We start from the raw sequence: 27,227 nt of genomic DNA on the forward strand, positions 1-27,227 counted from the left end.
AAATGTAACTAGTAATGACCAGAAACACACCTCATTCTTCCGTTTCTTCATCTGATTTCTGTAACTCACAGCTGCAGTGGAGAAAATAAGGTAATTTGCAGGATGTCCATGTGATGGTACTTCTGTGTCTCTTTTTCCATTCCCTCAGCCTGCCTTCTTCCAGCATTGTAAAACTTCTCTTGATGGAAGTCTAATTACCATAAAACACTTTATTTGTTATTTTGTACTTAAAATTTGAAACAAAATGCTTTCACTAGACAAATCTTCAGCTTCTCTTGCACAGTTACCAAACATAGGGAAGAGAGGTTTAATGGAATAGTTTGATAAGCTTTCAAAATTGTAGACTGAGCAAGTCTAGCTTGTCACCTCATCTTCATACTCTAATTCAAATCATAATCAACAAAATCACCTAAAGGGTACAGATTGCTTTATGACTAAGACCTGGTGAGGTTTACATGTGTCATCAAGCTCTTAAGAGCAGAATTTGCAATTGATACCTTGTGCACAAAGGGCAAAAATATCTGTGGGGGTGGATGTTCTAGGGAAAGCAATGATAACGTGTCAGAGAGAGATTGCACTAGAGCTTTGGAGACTGGAAGCATCTGATTATTATTTTGGCCTTGTCCACCTTACTTTAATATTGTGTGGAATCTTCTGCTGTCTCTCTTCCTCTCCTCTCTAGTAAAAGTACACCTTGTGCTTATAGGGTTTTTTTGTTCTGTTTTGTTCTCATCTTGACAACAAATCCCTATCTAGGAACTTTGTGTTTCTGTTAAAATCAAGATGTTATTAGCTAGTATAGCAAGGAGGCAAATAACCTCAGAAGTGCTCTCCAGCTGAGTGACTGTGGTGAGCTACTTAATTATGATAGTATGAATTCTGTGGTCTTGGCTGCTCTGGGTTGGCTGGAAGATTAAATTGCTCATGTTTCCCTTTCCCATGAGTAGAGTTATGCTGCTTCTGTAGTGGCAAATTCATTTCTCTTAGAAAGGTTGTAAATAAAAAAGATTATAAATACCATTATGTCACTTCTTTAATACCAAGCAGTTTTACATTGCAATCTCATTCATGATTCCAGGTTGAAAAAAGAATTATTAAAGTTCTAGCTAGGAAACTGTGTGAAATTACATTTAGGCATAATTCTGCACTTTTTTTCCCCCTGTGTTATTAAACATCCTCTGATAAGCAACTCATATTTCCCTGCAAAGGCAGACTTATTTAACTGTTGGGTGAAGACTGTGTCTGGGTTTGAAAAGCAAGAGGATTGAAGGGAAGAGAGAATACATGAAAAAAAGAGGAAGGAAAACTTAAATACTGAGTTGGATGGAACGCTGAGAGGGAGCTGATGTCAGCAGCTGAGGTGAGAAAATTAGATATGGAAAGGAAAGGAGCATAAACCTTAAGTCAGAGGAGAAGAAGCCTTTCTATTGTAACTGGATAAAACCAAAGAGTTTTGTTCTCTGTAGGAAGGAAAAGAATGAGATTTTAATAAAAAATAAGATGCAAGTGGTGAGACAGAAAAATGAAAAGGCCTTCAGCCAGAAATAAAAATTTCTTTAGTTATTAGTAAAGCTCACCTGATGTGTGCAAATATATGAGGCAAATCCTGTGATATGGGAAACATGCCCACAAGTGTGCTTGTGAGTAACTGGAGTAAAATCCTGGCCCTGTTGATGCAAGTCAGCATTTATATATGCATAGTTTGGCAACAGTCTCCCAACTGTTTCCTTTATTTTTTCCAGGACCTGTAAACTGCAACATTGAGTGCTTGTTCATTCGTATATAGCATTGGTAGCATCAAAGTTGTCTAACAGTGCATGATCTTCTTGTAGTGGCACAGTGTCATAAAGATAATATGTTGCTTTTTTTTTTTTCTTGAGAAGGAGGGTTCTAACTGGAAGGCTTCAGATTTTGTCTTATTGCTCTACTATGTCTCTAAGTACTATTGACAAACTTGTACTTGCATAGAGGTGCTTGTCTGTTGTAATCTTCTGGTTTGACTTTTTGCATTGTGGAGGTGGCTAAACTTGCACTGGATTACTGTGGATTCCAAACCTCTCTCCTGTAATTCTCTTTGTAAGTGGGATGATAATATTTCTGCAGTAATCTGTCGTTGTTGAGGCAGGACGGGAACAGAAGAACTCCAAGATCAGAAGGCAAAAGAGAGCTCCTTTATTTCAAATGCATCACTCTATTTATAGAGAACATCATGCAAATTAATTTCATTGGTCTTAAAGTAAAAACATCTCACACCATTGGTGCGCTCTGAATGATGCACAGTGGCAGAACATATCTGTAAACAATGTGAACAACAAGAGAGATAGAGAATTATTTACATTCCTTTGAAACACTTTCCCAGGCCAAAGCCCAGTTAGAAACCTCTCTCTTTCTCTTTGACTGAACTGAGAATACCCATAGTAATAATTTCTCTAGAATGTGAGTAAGGACTTAAATATTTCTTCTTCTTGAAGAGTTGCTATTTGAAAAACAATGCATTTATTCCATGTTCCTAGTCCAGGTTTTAAATACTTCCATTATGCCTAAACTTGTTGGTGGAATCTTTTATCAACATTCTTTAAGCTAGTACAGGAAAAAATATTTATGTTTCTATTTTTATATGTACATGTGTTCATATATACAACACTAGAATTTGTTTTATGTAAATTAAATCATTCCTATTTGTGCAAGGACAGTGTTTGTTTCTGTTTGGTTAACTCAAGGATAGCAGCTGTGGGTACTTGCAGAATTCTGAGAATTTGTCGCTACCAATTATTTTCTCATCATGGGCCAACTCGTCTTCTTGAGTAAGTGATGCTAATAATATTACACTGTGCTACTCTGTTCTTTTTAAAGCAGCCAAGACAGAGAAAATCTTTTCAATTGTTGATTACTCTGACTGTATGTCAGACTTTGGTCGTGACTGTTATCCTGCCTAATAAACAGTGTATCAGAAAATAGCAACAGTGGTGAATCAAATTCTCATCTGTTCTTTGACTGGGCTGTGAATTATTCTATGGAATGCAAACTGGATGCTGATAAGGCCTTGAGGTTCTGAATTTTGCTTCTCCTATGTAATTTTCAGCAGGAAGATAATGCAGAGAGCTGTCTTATTTTTAATCTTTAATTTTCAGAAATGGGATTAAAAATAATAGGATTATCACCATTTGTACGAAGGGAAAAATGCTTCATTTATCATGCTTTTTTTCCTAAGTCAAGGAGGGGAAGGTGGGCTGTGAAACTGTGTTCCAGGCACTAACAACAAGGAGTTAAGATTAGGCAATTTCCTATCTTCATTACAGTTTTTATCATGAGAGTGAATTAATGAACCATTATTCTTTTCTTACTAAAGGCTTTTTTTGTTATTACAATGAGAACAGAAAGATTTTTATGATCTCTCTATGTACAATTGTAATTTGTCTTGCTCTGACCTTTCTGTCAGTCTGTTTTGACTGACCTGCCATAGCATCTCTTATTCCAGACCTGCAGGGAAAGAGGTAGGTTGATAGGTTGACAAGCCACAGCAAGCTTGGACAACTACAAAGGTCATTATAACCTAGTGTGCTGAATATAAAGGCTGTGTGTGTTCTCATCACTCATTCTGCAGTTGGCAAAGTGACAGTCATGGAGTGAGGTAGCTCAGGAGGGACAGCCTGTGCTCTGGGAGGTACTGGCCCTGGGTTATGCACTTGGTTCTGTTGCTGAGCTTTTTTGCTTGCCCTGGCAGATAGCTTCTTCTCTTCCAAGTCAAAGGTGTTTCCTTCCTTTCCTTCTCCCTCTGTGTTGTACTTGATGTGTTTCAATCAGGGTTAAGTTGGTATTTGTGCTTCAAACTGTATGTCTATGTATGTCCACACCAGCATGCAACAGTATGGATACTTAAGAGCTGCAGTGTGAAACTACTTTCTGTACATTATATAACTGGAGAATGTTCCTAAACGTGTTTTGAAGTATATTGTTGTGCATCAGCTTATTCTGAGGAGTTCACTTATGTAAAATGTCTTACATGTGTAGTGCCACAAAATCTGCATGAATTGTCACTTAACCGTGCAGAACTGCAGACAGTGCAATAAGCAATGAAATCCCATGGCAGGAGACTGCTCAAGATAGAGTGGAATTATAAAAGGGCTGCAAGGGGAAACCTCATTCCTTTACTTCACTGCACTCCAATCCATTGAGGTAATTTCAATCCGCATTCCATATTTTGCAGCCTTATTGAACTGAATTCTTAAGATGTTAGAAGGGACTGTGTTAATTTACATCATTCTCTCCTGTTCTGCCTGAGGATTATCTGCCGTGTCCTTCATGTTCTCATGCTATCAGATGATGCATTTGAATGGCAGGTTGAACTGAAGTGTGAAGGGTTCTCAAGCTAATCAAACATTATAAGATATCTCTGCAGGTGTTTCATAGCTGTAGCATAGAAATGCTAAAAGCTTAATTGACTGAGTGTGTAACAAGAACAGGAAATGACACAATGGCAATTCATTTTCTCCAAGAATACAGTGGGAGCACAGTCTGCAGCAACCTTAATTAGATTTTCAGTTAAACATTTTTAGCAAGGATGGGAAGTTCAGCTAATTGAATCTGTTCTAATTTCCATCCTCCTGTTTGTAATTTTTTGCTCTTCTTTTTGGGACATCTATCAAAGCTCTTATTGTTCTCTGCCCACTGCAGTATGTGATGACAGATGGCAGGCAACATGCTGATGTGCGAGGTAGCTACACATAAGCCATAGAAGCTCCCACCTGTCTTCATTATCATGAAACTGAACTGGATCCACTCCAGGGGCTTATGACTTTCTTCATTTTCCCCTCTCCTCCCAGTGTTCATCCACTTTAATATGAGAATAAATTCATTCTGTATTAATAATGCCCAAAATGTTTATAAGCTGTTGCAAAAATCTGTAGAAACTGTAAAACAAATGTGGTGTTTTGCCTAGAAGAGATGCAGGTCCAAATAACTATCAGTTTTTAGTATCCTTCAGTTGGTACTATGCACTGTAGTATAGTATTTGAACTTCCTTATTTTTTCGTGTTTGTGTCTGGCTGATAGACTACCAGTTAATGCACAGGAATCTTGTTTTGGCACCTGTTGATCTACTGATTTCAAATGCAAGTTCTCCTCACTTTAACAGAGGGAGTATAACTAAGTCACAATGTAAAAGCACTTATAGGTGCTTTCGGGATTAGAGATGTGTGAAGTGTGTGATGAAATATGCCAGCTTTCTTTAGAGGGTAAAAGTGCTTCACAGAATTGTGAAATTATCTTTGGATGCTGTATGCAAACGTGATCTTTCTGAAACTGATGCATCCCTTCTGCAATGTTACTTGAATACCAATTTTAATTGCATTTTCCCCTCTCATTTGTTTTAAATTTTCCTTAGGGAGAAGTGTCTCCTTCCTCTTCAACTGGCTCTGGAATCAAAGAGCATGAAGCTGGCCCAACAGGCTCTAGCAGGGATGCAGGTATGACTTTGGAGTAGGAGTGTGTTGGCATGCGGTGGGTGTCAAGAAAATCTAGGCTTTTCTTTTGAAAAATACTACAGAAAAAGTGTCTGTCCTTGGATGAATCTAACAATAATGTTCACGTTTCTGTTCAGAAATTAGGATGCAAGTAAAGGCTGGTGATTTTGAAGAAGCTAAAAATGTTTTGCAGATAGGAGGGAGGTCCTGGATTTTAACATTGAAATGTAGATGTACTCTTCCTTGTGGGCCCTGTGCTACTCCCAGAAAAGTTTGCCACTGCTAAGCATCTTAGAAATTAAGCTGGGACTTGCTGTTTTCTTTGATTAAAAAAGAGGACTGCCTAGAAGATTGAGAGGTTAATAGAGGATCTGGAGCTGTGTTCTTTATGTGTGGGCACTTTTCTGGGTTTTTTGTACACTGAAATTAGTAGAAACAGCATCTGATTTGGAAGTCTATGAAATTGCAAAAGAAAACAGCAGTGCAGCACCAGCAACAAAAAACTCTTCTGGGTTTGACAGTATTAAAACTAAAGCAGTTTACTGTTCTTTTAATTGGACAAATGAGTACAAGTCAGTTAATACATATCACTAGGGGGATGCTAGTTGTGGAAAAGGCTGGCACACTGCTGGGGCATAATATCCATTTTCCAAAAATAATTTTTTCCCTTGGAGGGCTGGAAAGAAATTGTTCTGGGAATATAAGGATGTAAGTGAAATTCAAATTCACCTTATCCAGCATATGAGCTGTCAGACACTTGGTTAGGTTCCTCATATTGGGGCATGGTGTGGTTGTAGAAGGGAAAGGCTGTTAAGGTAACAGCAGGACTGGAGCATCTCTCTTATGAGGAAGGGCTGAGAGGTGGGACTGTTTAGACTGGAAAAGAGGTGCCTCCAGGGCTGGAGACACCACAACCTCTCTGGGCAACCTGTGCTTGATCACCCTTACTGTAAATTTTTTTCCTGGTGTTCAGAGGAAACCTTCTGTGTTTCAGTTTGTGCCCAGAGCATCTTGTCTTGTCCGTGGGCACCACTGAAAAGTTCCTGTCTGTTCTTTTTGCCCTCTTCAGATATTTATATGTGGTGGTGAGATCCTCCCCGAGCCTTCTCTCTCCAGTCTGAACAGTCCCAGCTCTCAGCCTTTCCTCATAAGAGAGATGCTCCAGTTCCTTTGTCATCTTAGCACTGGACTCCAGCAGCTCCTTATCTCCCATCCTGAAATAAACATTCTTCTTTATATAGAAAACCCCATTATTGTCATTGCAGATTGAGTTAAATCTCATCAGGCTCTACAGTGCTAAAACACTTGATCTTGTGGTATGTGGGGAATGTTCTGAGTTAAACCCTGGCTGGTAGTTCAGCTTTACCCACTCACTTCTTCCCTCTCAGAGGTATGGGAGAGAGAATCAAAAGGGTAAAAGTGATGAAAATTGTGGGCTAAGACAAAGTTTAATAGCGAAAGCAAAGCTGCATGTGGAAATAAAAGAATATGTGGAATTCGTTCACCACTTCCCATGGAGCAGCAAGTGTTCAGCCATCTCTAGGAAAGCAGGGCTCCATCATGGGTAACTGTTATGTTGGAAGACAAATACCTTAACTCTGAATGTCTGTGTCCCCTCCACTTCCTCTTTCTTTGCCTAGCTGTTGTTGCTGAGCACAGTGTCATATGGATTGGGATATCCCAGTGGTCATGTTGGGGTCAGCTGTCCCAGCTGTGTCCCCTGTCAAACCTTCTGCACCCCCAGCCTACTTGCTGGGGAACCAGTCTGAGAAACAGGCAGCCTTGAGGCTGTGTGAGCTCTGCTCAGCAATAGCAAAACGTGGGTGTGTTATCAGTGCTGCTTTGGTCACATACACAAAACACAGCACTCTTTGAGGTCCTGTGAAGAAAATTAACACCATCCTAGCCAAAACCAGTACAAGCATAGGAAATAAGAGGTAGGAGTGAACCAGTGAAATGTGCTGCAAGGTTGAAGCTGAGGATAAGCATCAGTACAAAAGTGAAGCAGAATGTAGAGAAGGAAGTGCGCTGCTCAAAGTCTCTACTAGGACATAGCAAGACTGTGTTCCTGGGATCTAGCTTGATCTAAGATCTAGCTAGTTTTGCTCTGTTGTGAGATCTTCTGAGAAGATAGGCGCTGGGAAAAGACTTGTGTGGATACATCTCTTGAAAGGTGCCTGCCACTAATAGGAGACACCCATGAAGATGATTATAGACTATATGAAGCGGCATTTCTAGTAGAAGTCCAAGGAAATAGTGCCATTGACGATGTCAGGAGGTAGTTTCTGAGATACTGGGCAAAGTAAATCTGATCAGTCTAAAATATTCAGTCTGAAGTTCAGTCAGTCTGTATTGATTTCAGTTCAACCAACCCAATGTCAGGACAAGGAATTTTGGTATCACCTCATCTTGGGTTGGTTTCTATGTGTGTTTGTGTTAGTCACTTGTTAACTGTGCTCTTTGTGTGAGGACTTGATTGTATCCATTAATGGTCAACTTCTGTATGACACAAAACATGTCTTGCCAGGGATCAAAACTGCCACCTCCACAGCACTTGTGCTCTGTTGGAGTAACTGGGGCAATAGGTGACTGTCTCCTGTTGAGCAGGAGATCTGATAGCGCTAGTTCAATGCCAGGATACTAGCCTGAGTGAGTTTCTTTTAATTTGTTGTTGTTATTTTGATGGTCTGGGGGGTTGCAAAGGTTCCAGTCGCTCCTGGCTTCTAAAATACTGGGAGGTTTCAACATTATTTGAAGTGATATCAATTACAGATGTCTGCTTTCTTCTAAGCACTGGGGATGTGGGATGGGCAAAGATGATACTGGAATGGCAACTGACATGACACAGATCTCTCAGTTTTGCTGTTTTTCTTGTATTTTATATTATTGGATTAATTTGAAAATTTTAGACAGAAAGCCTAACCACCCTCGTACCAAGCGCTAATAGGTTTAGGTGCAGTACTTTGCAGAGGCAGTTTTTGTCTCAACATGTACATTGCCATTTTCTCTCTGCAGAAGCTGCTGTCTGATGAGAGGTTTGTATCCGTGGAAACAGACTCAGATGAGAAACAGTTGCTTAATCAGATGCTGAATGCTGTCAAAGTGACTCCTTCGCTCAATGAAGACCTGCAAGTTGAAGTGATGAAGGTTAGTGTTTCACACACATCAGTGCTTGCAACAGAGGCTGCATGACTGAATGCTGGGGTTAGCAAATAAATTAGCTGTTGCCTTGAAAATCTTCATTTTAGGACAGTGTTTGATTCCCTTTTCCTACTGGCAAGTGTCAGTTGTTTTCATTTCTATTTTGTGTTTCCTTGGATTAAATAGGAGATAGTTTACATTAAGATTCAGAATATCGGTGGTTCCAGTTTTAGCAAACCTAAGCAGGACAATCAATTTCCTCCATGGGAGAGCACAGACGAATGACTTGTAGATCTGGAAATTTGTTATTGAGCTTTAGTGGTCGTGAGGTGGGCTGTGCACATTTGTAATTTTGTATTGTGTGTACATAGGTACTGTGTAATTTGTTATCTATATTTTCTCTTTGTAAAATGCTGATGATGGAGCATGATTTGTTTAGGCATCAAAATGACCCTGGACTGTTGCAGCAGCTCTCTGGTCACAGAGAGCAGGCGCAGACTTTCCCAGGCATTTTCCCAGGGAAGGCTGTGAGAAGACCAGAGAAAGAATAAGAAACAATTCTTATCTCCACTTGTTGCACCTGCTGTTGTGCACATGTTGTATGTGTCATGGAGATTTGTTTACCAAAGGGTGATTTCTTAATTGGACACTGGATGGTGTTTAGATTGATTGACCAGTTAAGTCAAAGCTGTATCGGACTGGCTGTAAGGGTTACTGAGTTTCTTAATAAGTATAGTGTAATATAGTATAAGAAGTTTTAATAACACAATTAATCAGCCTTCTGCAATCATGGAGTCAATACTAATTATTACCCGGCTGGGGGCCTGCGGCGACACTGGACCTGTGCATGAGGAAAATTACTGTTTTGTATATTCTGTCAGAACTTCAATTGCTAGGAATACTCTAGCATTCTTCTGTGTGCATACTAGGAAGCTCACCTCCCAGGAGGTACTGTTTTGGGGGGGAGGCGATACCAAAATTCCTTGCCCTGTGATGATGTTGGTTGCATGACTTTGCAGTCTCTTTTCTATATCACTATTGGCAATACCCGTATTATTTGTACCAAGCAAGATGGTGGTGAACAGTTTTCAGATGTTTGGGTGTAAACTTTGTGCTGCAGGGTTTGTTGTGCTATAGCTGATCATTGGCTGAAATCAGTTTGGGACAAACCTGGTTGTCCTTTTTGCATGTTCATTATACCTAGTACTGATTGAAATATTTGGATCTATTCCTTAACCATCCTTTATTTCTAAGTGCATAGATTAGTTACTTTGTTTCTTCCATGTGACACCTTGGGTCTAATGAATTTGTTATCCACTCAGAAACTACTCTCTACGAGCTGTACTCTTTACCACTGGAGGTGGAATATGCGCACACTGAGTCAGAGCGTGCAGAGGGGTGAACCTAGCAACAAAAAAAAGGGGTGGCATTTGTGTGGACTGTTACCTGTTTTATGGCAGCAGGCTTCTGCTAAACTAGTAGCACCCTGCTCTGCATTCCTAACCCAACACACCTCCTTCCTGCCTCTTGTCTCTACAGAGGGAAAGTGGAAGAGTTAAGTACTTGCTGTACTGAACCAACAGGACCCTCTTGGAATGCAGTAATTTTTTGCAAGTTGCTTTTTTTACATTCTTGAGTGTTACAGATTCAATGTGCATGCACAGTTTCTTTGAAAGATTTAATGTACATCTGCTAGGCAAAGCCCCCACACTAAGAAGAATGTGAACACTGTATTTTTGTACATTTCTGAGTAAACATCTTCTCAAGTTGTCTTGACATGTGAGAAGCAAATATAATTTCAAAGCATCAAACCACAGAAAACCCAAGCCAAAATACTGTATTTATGTATGTTTTTTTTTTTAATTAGAAAAACATGTTCAGTTCCAGTTTAAGTGCAAAAGAGAAAAGAGAACATTGTCTTAATTTCACTGAGTGAAATTTTAATGTGCAAATCCTGAGTGAAATGTATGTATTGTAAAAATCGGGCTGCAACTTCAACTTTACATTCTAAGAACAAAGCAAAATTCTATTTTGATTTAAATACTTCGAGAGACCAGAGGGCCAAAACATATTGTAATCAGGACAGTTAAAACACAAACTCATTAGCCGCATCAGCCTTGCCTGACAGTCAAATAAAGCAGACATGTCTTCAGATTGTAACCTGAAGGTTACAGATGCCATTGCAACACTTGAAAATGTTGTTAGCTAACCCAAGCCTGATGAATGGCTAAAGCCTTTAGGGGGGAAAGAGGAAGATTTCTAGCAGCTAGTCTCAGCAATGTGTTTATGTCCTTGGATCTGCTAAAATGTGTCCTCAAGACAGCTTATGATTGTACTGTGTTATTCCATCTGGAGGAGATAAAATACATCTTTATCTAGTGCAGACAGACATTAGACACTCCTGAGTGAGAGCAGGTTTGTGTGAAACTCTTGTCAGCTGTGGTGCCAGCCTGGTTCTTTGTGACTCGCTGCACAGTTGCAGCAGTCGTAGTGGTATTAAGAATGCAACCATCAAAGACTACGCGAAAGCTTTTAGTCATGTAAAATCAGTGTGAAAGTAAACATGCAGGAGTACAGAATTCACTTTAAGTTGCTGGGGTGTAAACTCCTAAATCACTTAAATATATTTGGGGTTTTTTTTCAAAGTCCTATCCAAAATATCTCCTGCTGTTCCCAGTAAGAGTATAGCAGAAATTCACACTTCACATACTATTAAAAAAAAAAAAGTCTTGGATATTTATGTTAATGGTTTGTTGTGACCCACCTGTATTACAGATGGAGGTGTGAAGGGATCTGATTAGCTGAGGAGAGCATTCTGTAAAGATGCTTTTTACATTCAGATGACTGCATGTTGGAATTGGCAATGAAAGGAAAGAGGTGCAAGGGCAGTTAGTTGCCTTGCTTCACACACTTTTTGACCATGTCCGGTATTGTGAAGGGCCATCCTTAGAGAGGAATGGTATGAGTAGCTGTAATGGTTGCTGTAAATAAATGGAGAAGAGTGCTAGCTGTATCTCTTCTGGAACTGAAAAAAACAGCTGGGGCGTCTGTTTTAAAAATGGAAGGACATTGACTATGGCTAGTCAAATCCTCCTGATTTTTAAGGGTAAGTGTCATGGAATGACACTTACCCTTAAAAATTCTGCGGATTGCCATATTGGAGGATCACAAAACCAGCACTCTGACAGCATTCAGACTTAAAGGCCATGGCAGGGGACTGTGCAGGAGTGAATCCTGGGCAGCCAGGGAAGATTTAAACTGCCCAAATGCAACTGTCAAGACGAACTTAAAGCCTTCCCCTCTCACATTATCTCTCTCCTCTGTGCTAGGTGAGGTGTTGCTGTCGAGCAGGACGGGAACAGAGAACTCCAGATCAGAAGGCAAAGAAAATGAGCTCTGATTTATTTCAAATATACCGCTCTATATATAGAGGACATCGAGCAAACTAATTTCATTGGTCTTAGAGTAAAAACATGTCACACCATTGGTGTACAGTGAATGACGCACAGTGGCAGAGCATATCTATAAACAATGTGAATAACAAGATAGATTAGAAAATTATTTACATTCTTTCCCAACTGTTTCCCAGGCTCTTGCCTGGTTAGAAAACCTTTCTCTTTCTCTCTGACTGAGCTGAGAATATCCACAGTGAGGTACCTCTTACCTTTGCATAAACTTGGCTTGACTCTCTGCTTCCTCTGAATACCTGTTGGGGATTGTGCCTTTCTCTTTAGAAAGGTTTTTCATGTAGTCATTATGTGGGGAAATTCCTCCCTTGAATTTCCAGAATAGAAGTGATACTCTGAAGTCCCTGTTAATTTTTCTTGCAGAACACCCTTATAATTGCTAAATACTGGGTAATTCTTATGCCAACAGCACTTTCATGCCCCAAAAAAAGGTAGTGATCTTTTCAGTGAGGAAGGGAGAAAGGCTGTGGTTTCTCTTTGACATGAATGGGCACGAATAACAAACACAGGTTTTGATTTCCCACATATCAAAGCAAGCTGTCTGGGTATATAAATTTTGCATCCAGACTTATATGTTATTTAACTGCTAAACCAAATATTTCTTTAGAATATCTCAATTACTACACACTCTGTGTATTTTCTGTATCTCTGTTATATTTTATGGTAGAGATTTATTAGTATTTTCACACCAGGGACTAAAGTGAGGCTATTTAAGTGCTTTAATTTATATTAAAAGATACTGAGATAATTCAGAAAGTCTGACTAGAGAGAATAGTGTATCTGACACAAGGCCACCTTAGTATTCATCTTTGCTGTTGTCATTTCTGTTGCCATAAGACTGAAAAGCCTTCTAACATGTGTGTTATCTGTTTGTGTTTTACTATGCTCAACTGGCTGTATCAGTGGAAAGGAAGAATCACACAATCATACAATACCTTGCTGATGATTTTGTTATACATCAATAACTTCAGTTTCAAACTGAATAATTAAATATTTATACCTTCATATTTTCTTTAGAATATTCATGTAGGAAGGAAGAGATATATTGATCGCTAATCAAATGCAATGTTTTATCAGTGAGATACCAAAGTGACTCACCGCTGTATTTGTACAGCTGCAGATGCATAGGAAAATCAGGGGGCAGTAATTTAGCACTTTCCTTGGATGAACACGATCATACAGTGGGGCTGGCTCAGAAGTGGGAAAAATTTTGTTGTGTGACATGGTGCCATGTTATAGTTGGGTGAAGTGCAGGGGTGTATCTCACATTGAGGGCTGGAGACATTCTATTGACGTTAAGTACTAGACTAACAAGCTATAGATATTCTGCAGCAGAAAGGGGACATGTTCTGGACTGAAGATTAACACTTGTTTTTGAGTTCAGTTGTGGAGTCAGAGGATTCTGATTTTTTCCTCCCCCTGGCTTGATGCTTTTAAATTCTGGCTTCAGATGTTTTTAAAATGGCTGAAGTACTTCTGCTTTGTGCAGTTAGACCTTTGCTTGGAGGAATACATACAGTATTGATAAAAGCACTGTCAAATATTGTCAGATCAGCAGTGGAAAATGAAACTGGGAATCTAATCTATAGCTGAACCTCTGGATTGCAGTCACTTCAAACCTCAGCAATTCTGTGATTTTTACTGTCTCTCTGCGTTTTTGGTAATTTCTCATTCCTAGCCCTGACCCTAGAATGCTATCGCTCTGTGAAAGACTAGAATTAGGCTTTGAATGTAAGTGTGGCACTCAAGCAGCTGAAACCAAATATTGAGAAAGTGGGAATTATGGAAGGAATCCTGAACAGCAGAGACATTTGGATTTTTTTTTCTTTTTTTCTTCTTCCTTTATTATCATGCATGTTATAGTCACTTTCATTTATAAGTTGATCATCTTCTTAATAATGCAATATTTCTATCAGACTGTGATAACATTATTCTCAGATAACAACAAAAAATGTTTAATGAAGAATTGCAAATTAATAGATGAGTCCTCACACAGAAATAAGTTCTTCAGACAAACCAGATACACAGAAACAAATTCTCCAGGTAAACCAGATACACTGTAATGTAATGGGTACTGAAGTAAGAAAGTTTCTCTTAGGACAAAGGTGTGATTGATCATGTAAAATTTCCCTTTCTACTGCATCATTTTGTTTTCTTCAGTCACAGAGACAGCCTTGTGATATAATTCAGTGCATTTCAGTCCAGTCTGTGTCCAGATTTCTGGGGAAATTTAGAGCTTGCAGGACAGAAATTTTCAAGCAAGAAAAAGAATAATGATGTTTTGTGAAAGAAACTCAGTTTTTGCATTTGATGCTTTTCCAAATACTTGTTCTTTATTTCACTGTTCTAATTAATGGTGATATGCTGGGCATGTTATGAATATATACTCTGTTTCTGTCGGTGAAGATTCCAAGCTTTGTTTCTTATTACATCTGACAAGATTTCACATGGTTGAGTTGCAGCTACCTTACTTGTGGTGGTTTTTGAATAGACTTGAGGATTGCTTTGAAACAAAAAAATAATCTTCCAAAGTGGCTTTAGAGGGAAGACTCTTCTAGTTCCCATTATTTACCTATTATCCATGGTGAACAGCAGTTTCATTTAGGAAAGATTAGTTTATTCCCAGTGACTCCAACTTGCATTTGTATTTGGATTAGGTGTATTTCTTGCAGATGGGCAAATATGGAATTTTTCTTCTTTAGGCTTTCAGTGAGGAGTCAGCCAGAAGTCTATTTTATCTGTGAATGAGGTTTAATGAACCCTTGCTAAATCTGCTGTGTCAAGGCAATCTTTTCTCTTTGTCTTTTCACTGATCCATTAATACAGCATTTGGGAGCTCTCCAGTAATAATACTAGACAGCTCTTTTTATGATTTCAGTTTTCATTTTGGATATATTTGGAACTGAAATCTGACTTAGAGTTCTGTTGTAAAACTTAGTTTGTATAAGGACAGACTGTCTTTAGTTTGGATATTAGCAACTGTTCTTTCCAAGATTGCTACCATAATGCTTTAAAGGTGCAAAGTTATTCTTTGAGTGCTAAGACTCATCTCCTAGTTTTTATTAATTTATATTCTGTAATAACTAATTAAATTGATAGGGCTCCAGTTATGATGTCAAATTAGTCACTTGAGAAGGTCACTATTGAAAGTCTACAAGGAGTCTGAGAAAGTTTAGAGACTTTTTTTTTTTTTTTGCCTCAGTTTTTGTAACACTTATAGTTGACCTGTTTTAGGGTCTGTACAACCATGTTGTTACAGGTTCAGGGAGGTAGTCCTAATCTGGTGCAAATATTGAATGAAACTGGACTGTGCTTGACCAACCAAGCAAAACTTACAGTTAATTATTTCAGAGAACTCGTCAGGATCTCTGTTGCTGTTGAGCCCTCCAAGACAGAGAACAACTTATGTATTTGAAAAATGGCTCCAAAGTGTTTGATCCAAAATGTTGACACAACACAACTGTACAATCCCAGTCTCTGTGCATGATGATATTCTAAACCATTGAGTATTAATAAATGAGATAATCACTCATAAGCTCTCACAGATACATATCTTCTCATTGTTTTAATATTAATGTTTATGAAATATATTTTTTCCACATACAATGTGGTTATGCTTAGTAGAATGTAATTTACAACTGCTTTGCTTTGTCTTGAACTGTAAAATCAAATGGAGGTGTGTTAGCATCTACTCTGTTAAAGAGGGGATTCTGTAAAGACTAGCACAGTATCATGCAAATGAGATTTTTTTTTTTAAGATCAGTCCTGCTGAGAAATGCTATATAGAGTTCTTAGTGCTTAGCCTTTTCATAAGTTAAATTTTTGTAATGTAGGCCAACTACAAATTCAGACCCTCTTGGGTTTGCTTGTCTCATTTTACTTCTTTCTGGTTATTTTTGAAAGTCATTTTATTCATGTGCTTAGTTATAAGTAACCAGGTTAATTCCAATGGATTGAATGACCTACCTTATGTGCTTCAAGATAAGCTCATCCTTTCCTGACTTAATTAGAACTATAGTAAATGCCTAGTACTGTGTTTAAAGAATTCCCCTGGTTATTAGGTGCCTGGTCAAGACTGTAGCCAAAACCAGTCTTGAATTCAATAGCAGAGCTTTCTCCTTAAGGAATCCAAAAAAATGATAATGGTAATGGCCTGAATGTGACAAAATGGATGCTGGAGGATAACTGCCTAAACCAGTCAGTAGTGAATGCAGTATCTCTATAATGAAACCTTTTTCTAGGATCCATGGCTTTTCCTCACTACCTTTCTGTGCTTGAATTCTATCCCTGAACCTCTGTGGGTTTCGTCAGATGTGTAATTTCAAAAATCTCAACAGAGTGTTGGTCAGCTTAAAAGATTTGCAGGATAGAAAAGCAGGCTTAATTTCTTTCCTGAAGAAATTCTAGTGCAAAAATTTTAACTGTCTCAGAGTTATGAAGGTGTTTTCAGGTAGAGAACATGCTCATTCTGTCACATTGGAACTGTCACATTTGGTGTGGCATAATCAAAATCATTGGCATCAACCAAAAAGCAGCAAGTCCCTAGCTCTGTAAAGTGTAATTTCACACCTATCAAGTGTGGAAATACAAGTTCTTATAGACTTTTTTTAGTCTGACACACATACCAAGAACCTGGAGTTCACTTAACCATTACGAAAATGAATTGCAAAGACATTATATGGTCAGAACCCCAAGTACAGAAACCCTTTAACTTTGACATATGGCCTTTTAGTCTTTTGCCTGCTGCCAGACATTAATGCTGACTGGTGGTAATTGTGCGAGTTCAGCCAGCCAAAGTGGCCATGCAACTGTGGCATGAAAGGGTCACTTGCCATAGCTTTTGCATGCAATTGTACCCGTACTGCAGGTGTGCCACAGCTGTGCACAGATGCACCCAGTTTAGACCTTCTTGCTTATGAGCATCCCGTGATTAGGGCCACTGTTACCACAGCTGTTAGCACCATCTGGTCCTGGGGGCAGCTGAAGGGAGAACTTGCATCCCAATAAACTGTTCTGACACTGCCAGCCAGCTCCTTGGGTCCTCCACCCTGGAGCTCCTCACATCTCTTGTTAGAGAGGAAAAAGACACAGAAACTGTATGTGATGTGGCAGTTGATGATGCAACCACAAAACCAGCTTATCTGGCTTTTTAATATCATTTTCCTGGGTGCAGGTCAGGATATGGTCGGGGATAGGGTAAAATCCTCTGGCAGGCCAAACAGCCCATGGGACACCACTTCCTAGGTTGTCTTGAGGCTAACTTCTTGCCTATTAATCTAGTGACTTGAAAAAGTAATTTTAAATCAGCTGTTGTAAAGTACATTGCCATGCAGAACATTTCCCTGTTACAGTTTTGCATTACCTGAGACCAAGGGAGTTATCTTCCCTCTCCCCTGCCCAAAAAATTCTTTTGTTGTCAAGAATAAATGTCAGAATTTTCCACCCAGGGGAGACACCGGTTCTGTATTTCCTTGACAGCTCTGGCTTTACTTATATCCATGTGTTGACATCCCTTTGAATCATTTTAGTAATTGGTGCATGAAACTTCATTTTTATTTGAGAACTCTTTAAACTATTTGTTGGTGTTTTCTGGTTTGGTATTTCTCCCTTTTCACTTTTGTTTTACTCAGATTTGCATATTATAATTTGTAAAGTAATGCAGTATACCTGACTAGGTTGTAACCTGTAAAGGAGGAAATGTCATCCTAGTACTGCTGTTCAGTCTTTTTCTTTATTTTTCCCTGCCTTTAATCATTAAAATTCTAAAGATAAAACTTCCTGTCAGAATGTTGACAAACACTGTTAAGTATTTATCAAACTTTGAATAATTTCTTTCCCTTCTACAACTGTACTACATAAGCAGAAGTTTCACTTGGTTTCATGCCACCATGTATAGTGCTCAGCAGCAGTTCTGTTTTAATCCAGTGAACTAAATGGGCATTTTCTTCTCGGAGCACTCAGCATGTCATTGCCAATGATGTGTGAGGTTCTTCTGTAGCAGATACAGTCCTTATGTCTGAAGCCCTGGTGCATTCATAATGCTGAGCAGCATTTATGGGTTTACTAATTCATAGCAGACACACTCTCCTCTCTCTCCATAATTAAAGTCTGCTGTTTGACACATGGTGACACAGCGTAAATGCCTTCATTAATGTGCTTTGTTTCTCTTGCCCTTGTTTTCCTTCAAGGCCAAAGAGTGTGACATGAACAGGTTACCATTTATTCTGACAAATAGGGGGACACCCGTCCAAACTATTTTGCAGAAATACTGGATGACTTTAAATGTCAAACTACTGAATGAGATAAAGGGCTGTCTTTCCTATCAGGGTTTTCCTCTGAGGGGCAGGATCTGACACACATTGCATCCAAGTTTACTATCCTGCAAATAAAATAAGTCAGGAAAGGCTTCTTTTACAAATCCCACAAAGGGATTAGAGGTGGTTGCAAAATTGTTTTCTTTGTAAATTGTAAAGTTTTGAACATTTTCTCTCTTTTTTGGGGGTACTACTTGCTTTTCTACACACTGTATTTATTTCATGTGCCTCCACCATAAGCTCTTCAATGTGACAATTGCTTTGTACAGATATGTACTAAGTACTTAAGGAACTTGGCTAGCAATGCTAGGCAGCCTTACAATCTAAAAACATTCCTACTTTTTTCCTCTTCAAGAGGTCACAGAATGGTTCGGGTTAAAAGGAATCTTAAAGTTCATCTAGCTCCAATGCCCCTGCCATGGACGGGGACATCTTCCACTAGACCAGGTTGTTCAAATCCCCATCCGACGTGGCCTGGAATACTCTCTATTAAAGTACAGAATCCCACAGAATCACAGAATGGGTAAGGCTGTAAGGGACCACAGTGGCCATCTGGTCCAATCTCTCTGCTCAAGTAGGGTCATCCTAGAGCACATAGCACAAGGATGGATAGACATAGTGATGTCAGTTTAATTACATTGAACTTCAAATCCTGTATATTTTGTTTCAATTGACCTATCAGAAGCAGAATTTTTTGGTTTTATGTCTACATATTGTGAAAACTACCCATGTGCATGCTCTTATACTACATTTGGGACTGTATCCTGGGACTCTAGAGAGTAGGAATTATATTTCTTGTTCCATGACGGTCAGAGCTTCAACAGTAATTAAAATAAATACTTTTGTTATGAATAAACCATTTATGGAAATGTGATCTCATTGTGCATTTGCAAGATAATGCAAGCCAATTAAAAAATCCTGGAAGTTGTGTGACTTTGAAACTATCTCTACAGTCATAAAAGTTCCTTCTTAAAAAAAAAAAAAAAAAAGAAGCAAAATGGGTTTTAGAGTCCATACCAATCAGTAAAAGCTGATTTTCAAATTTGTTTTTTACTGGAATTGCTTTCTAGTTATTAAAAACCGCTTTGTAGTTTTGTTTTTGCTTTCCACACCAGTGGTTGCAAAAACAACATGTCATTGCCCAAGAAAGCCTCTATCTTGCTTTTCTTTAATTTTTTAAAATACAGATTGTTTGAATTAGTGTCATGGGTAGTTAAGCAGTCTATGGAGGTACCTATTTGGAGATACAATTTTTTCAGTGGATCAGAATTATTATGTTTGGTTTTGTTTGGTTTGTTTTAGTCTCATTTTTCATCCAGTAATCTAAAAGAGGAACCTGCTGTCTTCTGTTTGTTCCACATAAATGGGAAAACATGCAAGTTAAGTGTTTGGATCATTACCAAGACTGTAAATGAGCCCTGCAGCAGTGCTGATGGAAATCATAGCTGAGAGCAGTCTTGTGTATTGGTCAGAGATGCATTTCAGAACTTAAAAATGATTTATGAGGGAAAGTGCTAGCAATGGAGTAAGCCAAGAATATACTGGCTGATAACCTGTGCTTCTGTCAATTGATTGCATCAGATCATATGCCCTTTCTCTAGCTAGTGGGTTCCCAGATCTTATTTTTCACAAAGAAGAGCAGTCAAAACTTAGCGGTCTTTTTGCTGAAATTCTCTTTTGCTTCATAACAAAGTTTTGATCATCACTTCCTTACTAAGCTTGATCTCTGATGTTTCTATCATTCACGTGTTACATGCAGGTTTTTGGCATTTGTGACAGAAAGGAATATATATATATCTGAGTGCATATATACATGTGCACTAACTTTTCACAATTCACTCTATAAAATTTCACAATTCATTCTATAAAAGCTGAAAAAAAAAAAAAAGGAGGAAAGAAAGAGATTTTGAAGAGCAAAGGCTTAAAAGAATGCTGAACTGGTGTGTCCTTCCATGAATCGTAGTGTATTGGCATCCAGGTTTTGATCTGTGGAAAGGATTGGATAGTAACACATCCTACAAAGACAAGATGGGACAAGAGAGCAGAAAATCACATGAAGTAAATAAGGTTTTACAAGCAGGGAAAATCAGGACACACAAACCACTGAACAGGATTAGTCATGGATGTCCATCACGGTTCTTAGTGTGATAAGAAGAGATTTGTCTGTGGGAGGTAACACTTGTGTCTCTCTGTGTTTAGGAACTGTGTTCTACAACTGTGTTTTACACAGCAGTGCCTTGGAGGATGCAAATCAGGTTTTCCTTAAGTACTGATTATATGTTTTTAGCCAGCTGCTGAGTTTTCACAGCTATTAGAAATGTCAATAAAATTTCAGGGTAATTAATAGCTGAGAAAGTGAGGCCCCACAGCTGACTGTGAGGCTAGCCAGTAGTTAAGAATCCAGTAAGTGCTAAACAAAATTCTTTGGCTTCAGAGTTTTAAATTTTTCACATATGGACTGAGCAGCATATGGAAATAACAGCCCTTATAACTTATGTAGTTTTTAACCAAATGAGTTTATTAAGAGTTTTTATAATTGACCATTTACTTTTCTGTTGTTCTATAGAATTTGTTCTGGGGACAGGAGGAAAGGTACCACAGTTCCTTTTCACTAGCACTTGTGCATGTACCAGTAAATGTGATGGATTGCAGAGAAATTTGTGGAGTTCCTATCAAGAAATACAAAGTACAACATTCTTAATTGTTTGTGGTTAGAATTAGATTGTTTCTCTGGCAAGTTCAAGTGCTATGTAGCTTGTATCTCTCCTTGTAATATTGAGGTGTATAACACTTTTAAGAAAATCCATTTTGTCCATTTCAAAGAAAAGAAAACTTGGAAGAAGGACTTTGGCTCATAAACTTTGCTTTGCTGCAAAGATAAATGCTAAATATCTAAAAAAGTTTCTAGTGCAGGACTATTGTAATTCGTAAGAGTAACATGCCCTTTTCTGTTGTTTTCACTACCTCTAGTATTTATCCACATTATTCAGCTTCTATTTGTGAAGGAGTCAAGTCAAGATACCATATACAGAAAACTGTAAAATTGCCATTACACAGTGGTTTACTTGGAACACTCTTTGTAGTCAAATCATCTTCTGTAAGAACAGGATCAAGCTCCTTATTGGTATTTTATTTACAAAACAGAAGTGCAAAGAAACAAACAGAAAACCGTACAACTTTAGAGTAAGGTGTGACATCCTGTAGTAGTGAAATACGGGTTTTCTGCTAAGAAAAACATTTGTAAAGCCATAGTGCATTTCAGTGTATAGAAACTTTTCAGTATGACTTTCAAAATGCAAAACAGTTTATTTATGTCTTCCTTCAGGAAAATGTCACACTCACCTGTGAACAGACTCTTCAGTACTTTGCTTCTAGTTAACAGCCAGTAATGTTGACTTACCTGATACCCCAAACTTCCTTGTGAAGCAGAGAACAGTAGTTCTGCGTAGGGCTGTGAAGCTGTAGGGACCAATACATTAGTGTTAATGTGATTGATATTTGCTGGTACACTTATCCCAAGAAGCTTATACTATTTCAGACCAAGCCAAGCATAAATTCTGGTGCTGGAGGGATTTTATGCTTTGAAGGAGAGAGAACAGTAGCTGAGACTGTCTTCTGTAAGGCAGAAGAGATTGGAAGGGAAGACAGGAGAGAGGGAAGACATCTCCAGACACAAAAGGCATCACACCACAGCACCTCTCACCACATTGCCTCACTCACCCATTTACCCTGGTGGTTCGCATCACATTCTTACTCCCCTTCTCTTCAAAGTAAGATATTGGTCTTTTAGTGTCTTATTCTTCCTGCTGAATTCAGGACAAAACAAGCCTCCCTTCATGAAATAGGGCTTAGGGATTGTTTTTAGCTACTTATTATTAAGTGACTATAATACACTTAGTGGAAATAACCTGTGCTGGGAAATCCTCAGGCAGTAATTGATGGCTCGTTTCACATAATACTTAAGTGGCCTGTGCCACTTAAGTAACAACTTGCACTGTATTTTTCCTTCCTCTTTTGTTATGTTGATAGAAATGGATGGAAGGACTGATTATAAATCATCCAAAGCTTGTGGTTAAAATGTGAATAGAGGTCCAAGGCCAGAATTTATCACTGGATTGTCTTCCTTTTGGTGATCATATGTAGGAGACAGCAATAAGTAATCCATTGTGTGCTGCCTGTGGGGCCAACAGATGCAGCTTCTCAGGAGGATCTCCTCTATCCCAATAACATAAGAAGCTTCTGATGCTTTTCTCAGAATTGGAAGGAGTTGTGGCTAGAAGCACATGGCTGGGAAGGAGAGTCAATAATGGCTGAAACTTAATTTTTTTTTCATTTCCTCTCTTTTGATGCAAGGTCTTGCTCTGTATAACATATACCTCCACCTTTGAGCTGAATGGCAGTTCGGTGTTGAAGATTGCTGAGGTAAGTGCCTCTGTTATACCACAGCTTGTGTCACTTAACCTTTCCCCACTGCCTAGAGTGTGTCTTCCATATGTAACCTGAAACTGAACCAGTCTAAAACACGTCTGCCATCTTTAGGACTGGTATTACCTTCTGCCTAGTGTGAAGAAACAGTTGCAAGTCGGTCATATTTGGGCTTGCATGGGAAGGCAGTCCTGGAAATTGACTGATAATTGTATATTACAGCATTGCACATTTACTACTTCTCATGTTTATTTTGCTTTTTGCAATAGAAAAATTTTCTTGAGTTCTTCATAAAACAGCACTGTGCTGATTTTTTACTGGCTGCAACTCTTAACACTAATGAAGTTTCCTGAAGAGAAATTTATAAGCCATAGTGTGCCATGTTAGCCCAAGTGCCTCAATGTTCCTTGTGTGTATCTCTTTCTTGACACATCCAACTAAAATACTTATAATGCTCCTTGATCCATTGGGTTATTAGTCACTCTACTCCCTTTATTCCATTAGATTTTGGTCTGAATTAAATTGTAAAGGAGTTTTGGTTGTAGAAAAACTTACCTGCAGGCATATTACCTGAGCCTTTGTAGGTGGGTGATATTTTTAGTAGTGTGTTGCAAGCTATGGGCTGTTTGTTCATCTTAGAGAAGATGCACAGGAACACTTAATCCTCCTGTGCCACATACACTGCTGTGTGCAGAATCTATTATAAAATTACATGTTAACATGATATGGGCAGAGCTGGTGTCCATGAAGGAATGTAAATGTTACTTACATGTCCTACACTCCCAAGTGTCTATAGACATTTAGAGATGTGTTACTTCTCAGTTTTTGGTATTTGGGGTGGGTTTTTTTTTGTAAAAACAAAAATCCCATGTGAAAATAGCTTACTTTAGCTGGAAGTTACAGTATTTTCCAAGTTCAAGAATAAAACTGACCTTGCCTTATCTTACTGGAAGCTGAGAAAGGAGTTTTAGGGATAACAGGGAACAAAACAAAATTACTTCCATTTTGTAGAAGAAAAAAAGGGCTTTAAAAGGCAAGGATACAACATAAATAGTTCATGTATATAACATATACCAGATGAAAAAGATAGTAATTGTTCTAGATTAGCACAGCTTAGATTTTGGTTTCTCTTGTGCTAGGTGAGACCATAAGGTGTGGCTATTTCTGGAGGTCTTTGTAAGCCCCATCTGTAGATGCTGCAGCAGGGATGAACTGAATTGCTACTTAAAGCAAGGCACAATTTTTAAATTTCTACTAAGCCCTCTTTATGTCAGTGTCACACACTGAAAAAAAAAATACAGATAATTTCCCCTATTGCAGTTTTTCTCACATTTCTCACAGACTTCCTAACATGCGAGGCAAAAGCTGATGAATTCAGCTTAGTGCATTTCTTGGCTGTAGGTAAAGACCTTGAGATTAAACAAAGTGCTTGCTGGCAAAAGCATTTAATGGCTCTGAACCCTTCATCTTTCACTCTTTAAGAGCACTACCTGAGACTGGGGGCAAATGGTCAATCAGTCATGGTTTGTGTGGTATAAGCTGTAGAAATAATCAGAATTAATATTTTCTCCCTGTTCTGTAAACAGCAGGGTTGTTATTCATCAAAAGTATTCTGAAAATTGGTAGTTGTCTTTCACAGATACATGTGAAACTCTGCTGGATTTGGTAGTTGCACTACACTTTTATTCTCAGAAGGCCAATCTGGCGTTTAAAAAGGTTTGCTAGAGTACTGATACAAGTTAGGACATTGCTAATTCTTTTCTTTTATTGTGAACAAGACTAATGCATGATTAGATGGGCCAGCAAAGCAAGCAAAACTCATTTCCTTCAATGAATCATAGCAAGCAGTAATACAGAGTGTGCTTGCCTCTATTTGGAGTGTTGGGGGTACAGTTATTTTTTCCACGCTTCTTGAGAAAATACTGCCTCAGGTTTTTCTGAATAGCCTAGGTCTTTCTCAATAGCAAATCCTACCAGTCACATACATGTTTCCACAAGTTCCTCCTGCCCAGGCTTTAGGAAAGGCAAAGACTTTTAACAGCTGGCATCACTATGCCTTTGTATCTGAATTATCCAATGTATAAGCAATAGGAAATAGAAAATAATCTCTCAGTTCAGCATTTGGTTAACCTTCTGTCTTGCTGTAAGGGAAAGGTGGCAAAAAGGAACTTTCTGTTCCAGTGCCCATTTCTTTCCAAGTCAGTCCCTTACAGCCTGTGCTCTGTAGCAAGTAGAACCACTGCAGGATTGGAAAAGTGCTGCCTTCATTATTGGTGGAACTCCCTGAGGACTGTCTCTGACAAACAAAGCTACAAAGTCTGGCCATTTCGCACTGCCTGATTGTTTGCAATTCATGTGTACAAAACAGTGGCACTTGAAATAATTCTGAACCTTATCAGCTTCAAATTAAGGAAACATCCAATATGAAGAGTACTATAATTTGTGCCCTAAGTATTAATAGTATTGAAAATAGATTAGTAGTATTAAAAATAAATTAAATCTTGCCCTGTGCACCTTCCCATGCTTGCCTAGACACCTGCAGGAAAATTTAGTTGATGCTGTTGCTTGTTTTTATGTGTGTGTTTGTTGTTCCAGTGTGCCTTCTGGAGGTTTATTTTGTGTAACTCTGTTGTGTTTCATTAGCTAACCCTTCTGTGTTTTGCTCTTAGTTGTGTTTTGCATGCCATAGAGCTGGAAGTCCCCGAATGCATGAAATTATCAAAATGTCCATTGCACACCTCTTTGGAGCCCTGAGCTCTCGCATTTTTACTGCTGCTTCTTCATCAGTGGCTTTTCAAAAGGTACCTTGCCCAGCCGTTTAGAACACAGGCCTTCTGTAAGGTTGCAACTCAAGTATTGTTAGCTCGCATGGGGAGGGAAGAAAAGGAGGAGATATCAACCATGCTCATTTCAGAAAGTCAGCCTACCTTTCAGAATGGCATTTCATTACTTAATTCAGATACTCCAGAAGAAGGCGTACAGCTCAAAAAGAATGATCTCAGCAGCACCAGATTGGTTTGGTCTCTGTGAGATGTATGTGGTTAACAAGCTTTTAGGGTTACTTTGTCCACTGGTGTTCAAGTGATAGCTGAATGATGGGCAGAATTGGTCCAGGCCAACTTACAAGAACATCTTCATCGCTGACCTATTGACAGCTTGGTTTCATTTCAGTAGGAGTTAGAAACAATCAAGAGTCTTGTTTGTGTGTCTATGTCAGTACTGATCAGACTATGTAATCCGATCACTTTAATTTTTTCTTCTTAAAAAGTCATCCTCATTAGGGAACTATAAAAATTACTTTACAACATAGAATATCATTCTCATTCAAAAATGTACACCGGATGGATTTATGTATACTCCTTCTGCATATAATTTATACTACATATTTATATTTTTAAGAATTAATATTTTTAATAATTTTTCACAGCTAGTTCCATTTATATTTACAGTTCTTACTTGCTATATACCTAAACAATGGCAGAATAAAACTGCTAAAACTGAAAAATATAAAAGTATGTGAGCAATCTTTTACTTTTTCGGGTTGTTTTGGTTGCTTGGTTTGGATTTGGGGGATTCTTGTGGTCATTGTGAATGATAAAGCTTAGTGCAGGATAAAGGACCAAAACTGCTTCTTCAAGAAGACTGTATTGTACAGTTCTGTCACAAACATGCTCAGCTCCATCAAGACTTTTATCTACTTATCTACTAGTAGTTACTGTGCAATGTGCTTACACTGTTTACTCCAGTCACAGCAGGTCTTACAGAGACCCAGCACCTCTCACAAAATACCTGATGAAGGATAGAAACTGCACTTTGCAGTGTGCTGTCCCCGGGATCCTAGCTGTGTAACACTTTAGCAGCCATTTGTGCAACATCAGCTGGGGCAAAAGTCAAGCATGACTCTGATCACAGCACATTGTCAGAAAACTGCCAGCAGCTGGGCATGGAGCTGGAAACTGAATGATCCATCAGTGTTCTTCTATTGCTACCTTGGTTCCCATGGGATCTCTGAGAAGAGGAGCCCTCTGCTGGATTGCCAGTTATTAAAAGGCAGTTGTTTGTGTTATTTATGGTAAAGTACTATTGTATTTTCTGTGTTAGAAAGGCCTTAAAGGTTTTCAAATGTGTTACAGTACGTAATGATTATTGTAAAATTAGTGACAAATACCTGTCCATCAGAAGCAACAAGCTTGAAGAATGGGAGGGTATTTATGTTTCAGACATAGACTTGCAGAGAGGTAGTTACAATAAGTATTAAGAGATGAATAATCAAAGCAGCATTCAATGAGTTCTGTACAAAGTGAGACAAGTACCAAAATCACTTGGGTTTGACAGGAGACTTTGCCAATTTTGCCCTACCAATCCTGCAGCTGTGTGACTGATGAATTATTTGGTTTTCCAATCAAGACTGCTAAAAA

The 27,227-nt window shown here is 38.6% G+C and overlaps 1 protein-coding gene across 1 annotated transcript in view; it reads left to right on the plus strand.

Annotated features, from left to right (window-relative positions):
- The window catches only part of ARFGEF3 (ARFGEF family member 3), an 86,958-nt gene that overhangs the window by 8,578 nt on the left and 51,153 nt on the right, over positions 1-27,227 (plus strand). The window contains exons 3-5 of the mRNA XM_053937929.1: positions 5,384-5,465; positions 8,478-8,609; positions 22,738-22,806. Of these exons, the coding sequence (XP_053793904.1) occupies positions 5,384-5,465; positions 8,478-8,609; positions 22,738-22,806 (283 nt within the window). The remainder of the gene's footprint in view (positions 1-5,383; positions 5,466-8,477; positions 8,610-22,737; positions 22,807-27,227) is intronic.

Source organism: Vidua chalybeata, chromosome 3, assembly GCF_026979565.1.
Source record: "Vidua chalybeata isolate OUT-0048 chromosome 3, bVidCha1 merged haplotype, whole genome shotgun sequence".
NCBI classification, from domain to species: domain Eukaryota; kingdom Metazoa; phylum Chordata; class Aves; order Passeriformes; family Viduidae; genus Vidua; species Vidua chalybeata.